The sequence below is a fragment of the Cyprinus carpio genome, chromosome B6 (assembly GCF_018340385.1).
Source record: "Cyprinus carpio isolate SPL01 chromosome B6, ASM1834038v1, whole genome shotgun sequence".
NCBI lineage: Eukaryota > Metazoa > Chordata > Actinopteri > Cypriniformes > Cyprinidae > Cyprinus > Cyprinus carpio.
This window is the reverse complement of record NC_056602.1, coordinates 29364332-29373674: the sequence shown is the minus strand read 5'-3', so window position 1 is coordinate 29373674 and position 9343 is coordinate 29364332. Positions and strand designations below refer to the sequence as shown.

Below are 9343 nucleotides of genomic sequence, written 5' to 3'. Positions count from 1 at the left end.
CATGTAGAAGATAAACACGGTGTCACACGGCCGGGACGGTAACAGGTCCAGGTATCCGACGTCGTCTGAAAAGCCCGGCACAGACGAGTCCAGAGCGATGAGATGAGGAGGCAGTCGACTGTTTCCAGGCTCCTGAGAGAACACACACACACACACACACACACACAAGCTAGATTTAGGGCAATGTTTTTTCATTGTTATTCCTTAAAATAGGAATTCAGTATGAGTGACATTGAAGACACTGAATCTGAATCTAGAACACTGGCTAAAGTCTGCATAAGTGTAGCTAGAGGAGAGGACAAATAAAAAATAAACAAATTCAGTGTGATATTGTTTACATATACTTTTATAATATATATTTTTTTAATAATTAATTTAACATATTATTGTGCAAAATATACACTTCACACTTACTTTCACCTGACAAAACCAGTGTATGTGTAGGGATGCACTAGCTATAAACATTTAAAAAATATATATTTTCAGCGTAACTTGATGAGGATTGTCAGCAATTATTTTTTTATAAAATAAAAATAAAATAAACAATAACATAAAATCACAAACGCTGTGTGATATTGTAAAAAAAAATAATACATTTTTTAAAATGTACATTATTATGTGAATTAAAAAATGAAAAGTGAATGCAAAATGCTGTATAAAAATACAGTAATAGTATATAAATAATACTAAATAACAAAAAAAATAAATAAAAAATGCATCATATAACCACATTCAGACAGGAAATGTGTTTTATTTAAAATAAAATCACAAACTCTGTGTGATATTTTTTGAAATATTTTTATGATACATTTTTTTAAATTTACATTAGTAATTGTTAATTATTAATTTAAAATTAAAAAGATAAAAATATAAAAAAGTAACAGTATATAAATAACAATAAATTAACAAAAAAATACAAAAAAATGTATTGTCTCATCATTTTGAAATGTGTGTTTTATAAAAAATTTAATATAAAATAAAATCACAAATGCTGTGTGATATTGTTTAAAACTATTTTTATAATAATTTTTTTGAATTTACATTATATTAATTATTTTAATTATTAAATTAAAATAAAAAATAAAAGTGAATTAAAAATAAAAATCTAAATAAAAAAAATTTAGTATCTAAATAAATAAAAAATGTAGTATCTAAATAATAATAAATTAACAAAAAAAAAATACAAAAAATATATCTCCTCACTGAGATAGGAAATGTGTGTTTTATAAAAAATAAAAAATAAAATAAAATCACAAGTGCTGTGTGATATTGTTTAAAAATATTCTTATAATACATTTTTTTTTTTTCATAATCGTACACAATTCTTAACCATTTCAAAGCATGTCATTGGAATCAGAACTGACATCTGGAACTGATCAAAAGGAAGAGCTGAAATGCTGAAAACCTCAAAGATACAGTCCGATCTGTCAGTCCTTCACTAACAGAGACGTACCTTGAGTGCCTCTAGTGACAGGAAGCCGAAGTGCGAGAGGAAGAGGCGGGCCGTCTGGAACTCTTGAGCGGGAGCCGGCGGTTTACAGTCTGTCAGCGGGTCTGGGAAGGGTTTGTTCCTCCAGAAGTCCTCCGTGCAGTGCTCCAGCTTCGTCTCGTAATCGATCTGCTTTCCCATCACGCCTCGCAGCTTATCATGCTGCTGCTCCAACTGAAACACACACACACACACACACACACACACACACACACACACACACACACACACACACACACACAAGACTACTGTAAGTGTGACTTCCCGATATCGAGCAGGGACACGTTTCATATTCATGCACAGATTTCTGGAACGCTTCTTTCCATGTAGTTGCTACCCATAACCGAAGTCAAAGAGTATTGAAATGTTTTAAACAGCCGGTATCTGCTATGAAGTTTTGGCACTAGTACTAATAATAAGATAAAATCTCAATAACTATTACTAATATTTAATATAAAACTCAATAGTGCTTATATAATACTGACTGTTTCGAAGCAGCTTCACAGTAATATACAGGAAAATACTGAATCAATGCTGCAAACATCACCAAATATGAGAAAGTCAATTTCTGTCATTATTATTATTATTATGCAATTTGATTAAAGGCTATTTCTATTAAAGGCATAATGGGTTTTTTATTTTCAAACATTTGTTTATATTGTAGTGTTAGTGAGATAATACATATTATTGTTTTTATTTATATTTTGAATTATTTTTTAATTTATATTTATAATTTATTTTAATTTTAGTAAAAGTTTTGTGTGTGTTTTTTGTAATTTTTATTAGTTTTTTTTTATATAGCTATATAGCTTCTAATATATTTTTAATTTCAGTTTCAGCTTCAGTTAAACTAAATGAAAATGTGAAAAGTTAGCTTCACAACATGCTGAAGTGAAAATATATTTTATTTCAAGTTAAGTATTTTTTTTTCAATGGTTTTGTTTTTTGTTTTAATTATAATAACCCTGGTTTACACTTAAACATTTTTAACATTTCAATCTGGACTAAAACATGACTGAACTGAAAATGTATGATTCTTTATTATTGTTAAATATATTAGTGTTACTTTACACTCAAATCTGTTTGGAACATGTTTACTTGATACATTTTACCTCTTTTGTTACATTTTAATCTGGACTAAAACATGCTATATAAAGTATCTTTTTAATGGTTTAAAATGTTTAGATTTTTTTATTATCGTTTATTTGCACTTTAATCTGCTTGTTTAATTTATAATTGTTTTTGTGTGCTGTTTTATTGTTTTAATGTATATAAATACATCTATAAGAAACAAAAGTTACTATATTGTTAGTAAGAGTGCAGCACTTATTATTATTATTATTTTTTTTATTCTATACCATGATAAAAGCCTCAGCAATTATCCCGATGTGAAAACTTGATACCGATCACATAGCGATGTCAAGTGTGTAATACTAAAGCTGACACAATGTTCTTACCTCTTTATCCACAATGTCATGGAGATCCGGGATGCTCAGGTCGGCTTTCACGAACGGAATCTTATCCACTTCCTCTGGGAACGGCCTGTGCTTGACGTTAAACCGAATCCCTACATCGTTTTTGGGAGCCGGTCGGCTTTCGGGAACAAACACTTGCTGCGGGACATGAAGAGATGAAGTGTAATCATAACACGGCTGATTCTAAAAAGTGTCTGTTTTGCTCAATTTCTCACAAAATATGTGCGTTTCATAGCATTTTTGCTTTTGATATTCGTTTGCAGGGTGAAGAAGTCTAGTGTTACTCTTTAATCAGCAGAAAATGTCTTCATTTGAGCCAGATTACAATGATTTGTTTCATTTTCACATGCATGACATTATTTGATGCCTACTTTTGTTTTAAAGGTTAGAATTATGGCCAGAGACAGAAGAAAATGCAAACATGAGCCTGATCTTTTCTGCTTCATCTCTGGGTGTTTTACATCTGAAAATTACAGATTTTATGAAAAAGCTTATTTTATTTTTTTATTTTTATTTTTTTGCATTAAATTGAGTATTTAAATACTCCGTTGTCTTTAAAACCAAAACTTTTACAGCTGACTGCTTTGTTACTAATAAATATTAATTAAAAAAATTAATAAAAAATTATATTATATTAGTGTTACTTTACACTCAAATCTGTTTGGAACACATGTTTACTTGATACATTTTACCTCTTTTGTTACATTTTAATCTGGACTAAAACATGCTATTTAAAGTATCTTCGCGATGGTTTAAAATGTTTAGATTTTTTTATTATCGTTTATTTGCACTTTAATCTGCTTGTTTACTTTATAATTGTTTTTGTGTGCTGTTTTATTGTTTTAAATTGAGTATTTAATCAGATTTTTCCACTACTTTGCAGATTATAGGTGAAATGATGCATTTTAAATACTCCGTTGTCTTTAAAACCAAAACTTTTACAGCTGACTGCTTTGTTACTAATAAATATTAAATAAAAAAATTTATAAAAAATAAGTCGTTTTTATTAATAGCTTTGAACCCGGCATAATCAAATCAGAAAACTTTAAGCCTTTTTTGCAAATTGGCAGAATTGTCAAGATGCAGATCATTCCCTAAAATCCTGCATTCTCTTACAGGCCATTTTAACTGCTTCTGATTGGCTACTGAAAGCTCATATATGTTCTGATTGGTGGTTGAGCTTGCGTCTTACCTTCTGATTGGCTCTTGCTTCTCGAGGCTGATGGAAGAGCTGCATTGTCCACGCGTGTCGACCGGACATGCCTCTGATTAACATGGTCACTGACGGACAGGGGTCTGCCGACACAAACGCACTGATTAGAAATCAGAGTTGATATTACAGCAGAGGAATGAGATGTGACGTGTGTGTCGCTCTCACTCTGCTCGTTTCCCAGCGGCTGCTCCAGCATGGCCAGGATGACGGAGTTGTCCAGGACGAAGTATCTGAAGTTGCTGTGGGACGTGGAAGTGAGTCGGGAGTATTTGATCAGTGTGTCTTCATTTAGGAGACTGCAGGGTGATGCGGGGCCGCTGGGAGACGGGAACGCACCCAAAGCACAAATCACAGGCATATTTATAGAGACACAAATCAGAGGCAGGCTTAAAGGAGAAGTCCACTTCCAGGTAATTTACTCACCCCCATGTTAACCAAGAGGTTCATGTCAATTCTTTCTACAGTCGCAAAGAAATGAAGTCTTTTGGGGAAAACATTCCAGGAGTTTTCTCCATGTAGCGGACTTTACTTTCCAAGAAGTTGCTAGGGGGACGCAGAGGAGAAGAATTGTTGAACAAACCAATAATTTTATATTTTTACGCAGAAGATAAAAAACCTTCAACTGAAAACCGAAACTGCTTTGTATTTATACACTTTTAACCACAAATGCTCTGCGATGCACGTATTTATTAGCTGATGTCGGAAAGGTCCAAAACTGAAAATACTGGATGCTCTTGACTGAAAACCGAAACTGCTTTGTAATGATTATTTATTATTTTATTAAATAACATAAACTAATTTGGTAAGACTTTTTAAATTTAACACAATAATTTTAATGATACTGAATTTAAAAAACACAAGCCAATAAAATAACCACACTTTTACTGAAAGTAACACAATAAAACCGGACAGAATTTATATTAATATTAGTAACACTTTACAATAAGGTTCATGTTAATTTCAACATTTACTTATGCATTATTAAAATCAGCAGTTGTGCTTGTTAACAGTTAATGCACTCTGAATTAACATGAACCACCAGTGAACAACTGTATTCTCATTAACTAACAATAATAAATATTAATAAATACTGTAATAAATGTATTGTTCGTTGTTCGTTCATGTTAGTTAATACATTAACTAATGGAACCAATTTGTAAAGTGTTACCTTAATATTCAATTCTAATAAATGCCATTTTCGGCCAATAATTTTTGGTGCATCTCTAGTATAAATATAAATTTTTTTTTTCAGAAAATAACTGATCGTTTCATTAGATAAGACCCTTATTCCTCGGCTGGGATCGTGCAGAGCCCTTTGAAACTGCATTTTTAACCTTCAATCCGTTGAGCACCACTGAAGTCCACTACATGGAGAAAATTCCTTGAATGTTTTCCTCAAAAGACTTCAGTTCTTTGCGACTGAAGAAATGGAGAGAAATGAGTGGCGGTTTGTGACAGATGCTCACCAGGATAGTGTGGCCTCGGCAGCTTCTTTGACCCTCATAGACGCCGGGTTGTGCTCTTTGTCACCTTTGTACTTCACTTCCTGTTCGCCGGTTTTGGACTTACTGCCCGAGATGCCGAGCTCGACAATTTCCAACACCTCGATCAGACAATCCTTAAAGGCACAGTACAAACGTATATGACGCTCTCTGATACAAGACTGTGATCATACAATTAAACAGATTAAATCTTAAAGACTTGGTGGCCAAAACAACAACAAATCTCTCTATTTTTTCAGATTTTTAATTCAAATTATGCTGATATTTTTGCATTTAAACATATTATACTGTAAAAAAAAAAATGAAAATCTGATTAAAATTCAAGGGGTGTTTTCCACAAATTATTATTATTTTTTAATATATTCACGAATATATATATAATGCATGCTACTGTTAATAAGTGATAAAAGTGAGAGTAAAAATTTTTTAAGAAACAAAAAAAAACTTTTATTAATCAAGGATGCATTAAATTGCATAAAAGTGAGAGTAAAGACATTTACAATGTTACAAAAGATTTCTATTTCAAATAAATGCTGTTCTTTTCAACTTTCTATTCATCTGTGAATCCTGAAAAATAAAATGTATAGAAATTTCCCCAAAAAAACAAATCATCAAATGCAACTGTTTTCAACATTGATAATAATCAGAAATGTTTCTTGATCAAAAAATCATCATATTAGAATGATTTCTGAAGATCATGTGACAATAAAGAATTAATTAATCATAAAAAAAATACACCCACCAAACAAATAAATAAAATACAAACAAACAAACACACACAAAAAAAACATTTAAATTTAAATAACAATTATATTTCACAATTTTTACCGTATTTTGAATCAAATAAATGCAGCCTTTCTGAGCAGAAGAGACTTCTTAGAGGCGTGCAAACAAAGTTAAACAAGAAGAGCATGTGAATCTCACTGCTGCTTGATTTAATAGTGGTATGAAATCATTACGATATTTCTTGATTTCATTAGTGCATCTTGCACGTTTAGCAGCCTCAGGAAATTGTATTTGTCAGTGAACTACATGACATTTGGAAGGGGACATAAACGGGAAGTTAAATATTGTTAAGCGCCGGCTGATGTGGAAGTTTGATTACAATTGCAAGCTTTGTTTTTGGCTTTCATTATCAGTCGCTGGTGCTCAAGTTTCAGCATTTTCAGTCTGTAAAACAGCTGAGGTACCTTCTCATTGAGCATGTCGGGGTGCTCTGTGAGCCAGACGCACAGACAGTGGAAGGCAGCCACGATCATGGAGTGCAGATCTCTGGAGTGAAGCGGAGCCGGACGGCTGCACTGATACACGATATAACTGCACACGGAGCTGACGGCACGCTTACGATCCGACGACTCCACGCTCACCTTCACCTGGACCCAAAACAAACAAACAAACATGCATTTTACTCAGTTTGGACACTACAAAAAGATGGAAAAGTGGTCCAAAAATGTGAGTCTCATGCTCACCAAGACTGTATTTATTTGATCAACAAATGCAGTAAAATACTAAAATATTATTACAACATAAAACACACACATTATATGTAAATATCTTTTAAACATTAATTTAATTATATGAAGCTCAACTTTAATCACAACAACAACAGTCTTCAGTGTCACATGATCTTCAGAAATCATTTTAATATACTGATTTACTGCTCAAGAAACATTTATGATTAATATCAATGTTGAAAACAGCTGTGCTGCTCAATATTTTTGTGGAAACTGCGATACATTTTATTTTTCAGGATTCCTTAATGAATAGAAAGTTGAAAAGAACAGCATTTAGAAAAAAGAAATCGAAATCTTTTCTAACATTTTAAATGTTTTTACTGTCACTTTTGAGCAATTTAATGCATTCTTTCTAAATAAAAGTATTCATTTCTTTTCTTTTAAGTCTTACTGACCCCAAACTTTTGAATGACAGTGTATCACAATTTCCAAAAAAATATAAAGCAGCAGAACGGTTTTCAACATTGATAATAATCAGAAATGTTTCTTGAGCAGTGAATCATCATATTAGACTGGTTTCTGAAGATCATGTGACACTGAAGACTGGAGGCTGGAGTAATGATGCTGAAAAAAACTGTAATAATATTTCACAATTTTTACTTTATTTTTCACAAACTAAATAAAACTGTAATAATATTTCACAATTTTTACTTTATTTTTCACTAACTAAATGCAGTCTTGGTGAGCAGAAGAGACTTCTTTCAAAAATATACAAAAGATCCACTATAAACGTATATAAAATATAAATATAAACCTTGGCGAGGCCGGCCAGCAGCTCGAGGGCGGCCAGCGAGATGCTCATGTCGAGTCTCCACTGAGAGTTGAGTCTCTGGGTGAGCAGGTGGATGCTGCGGATCAGCAGCCCCGCCGCCGTGTCTGTGTGGAGAGCTGGGATATAACACACAGCACGCCACAGACAGCGGGTTAGTAACACACACACACACCAGACGCAAGCCAGGCACAGATGCAGTCATGAGACGGCCACGTGACCCATACACACGAACACAGACGAGCACAAGAATGCATTATCGCTCGCTAATCACAGACACTGATGATCTAGTGCAGCCAAATCATAATAACAAGCCGCATTATGACATCATGCTTTGAAAATAAACAGAAGCATTCATTATACAGAACACAAACTGGTTAAAGACATTCCACGTGAGCCGTACTTTAAAGAAACATCCATTCACATTCACGTGCAGACAGGCATTTTTATAATGTACCGGTGAAGAAGCATCATTGCACTGCATTTTAGTCACAATGTTGTTGTTTTTAGTCTGCTTTGCACTGTGCCTTCATCTTGTTGTACAGCACACCGGTCAACTTTGGTGGTGTTTAATGGTGCTTTATAAATAAAATTGACATTAAAATGCACCACCAACACACTTTACCAAACATGCATGAGATCACATTCCTCGAAGGCACTTTGTAAATGCTTTAAAAAGAAAGGCCTCTTCATTTTTGGGTGACACTTCACGGTCAAAAGTGACCAAAACATTAAAATGCAAGCTGTTTTGTTTTTGTTTTTGTTCAATAATATTTTTTTTATTACATATTAGATTTTTTTGGGATATTTTACGATATTATGCAATATTTATAAAAAAAAATTGAGCTATTTTTTTTCTACGTACAAAGTTTTTTCAAGGGAACTAAGTGTTATTGTTTTATTTTTTGACCCTTTAACATATCTGAATCATCTCTATGATTTTTTATTGTTTACATATCTAATGTGACAAAAGTCACCGATTGAGCAAAAAATATGCAAAAAATGTAAAATTTAAAAATTCCCAAAAAAATGTTTATTTTTTTTTTTCAGTCAGTTTCGACTAAAAAAACAGAGGTCTAGCCAAAAAAAATGGGGATTGTTTACATTCTGGCTAGTTTATGACACGTTTAAGGTGCTTTTATGATATTGTATGCTTTCACTGAATTGAAAGAGCAGCATGAATGTTCTCCAAAATGTCTTGTGCCCCACAAAAAGAAGTTGATATGGTAAACGTGAATGCAAAACATAAAAACAGGATCATTTCTAGAATCTGTGAGTTAATCTTGGCATTGCTGGAATAATTAAATGGGTGAAATCTTATTAAGTTTTACATTTATGCATTTAGCAGATGCTTTTATGCAAAGCGACTCACAAAAGCAAA

At 32.7% G+C, this 9343-nt stretch overlaps 1 protein-coding gene across 1 annotated transcript in view; it reads right to left on the bottom strand.

The window, feature by feature from the left end:
• Positions 1 to 9343, bottom strand: part of LOC109092086 (ral GTPase-activating protein subunit beta-like) — a 38964-nt gene that overhangs the window by 4619 nt on the left and 25002 nt on the right. Inside the window, exons 16-23 of the mRNA XM_042726684.1 lie at positions 7948 to 8081; positions 6870 to 7052; positions 5644 to 5795; positions 4343 to 4530; positions 4157 to 4260; positions 2947 to 3102; positions 1454 to 1663; positions 1 to 132 (exon numbers count right to left, since the gene is read on the bottom strand). The exon at positions 1 to 132 is cut by the window's left edge and continues 27 nt beyond it. Coding sequence (XP_042582618.1) covers positions 1 to 132; positions 1454 to 1663; positions 2947 to 3102; positions 4157 to 4260; positions 4343 to 4530; positions 5644 to 5795; positions 6870 to 7052; positions 7948 to 8081 — 1259 coding nt within the window. The remainder of the gene's footprint in view (positions 133 to 1453; positions 1664 to 2946; positions 3103 to 4156; positions 4261 to 4342; positions 4531 to 5643; positions 5796 to 6869; positions 7053 to 7947; positions 8082 to 9343) is intronic.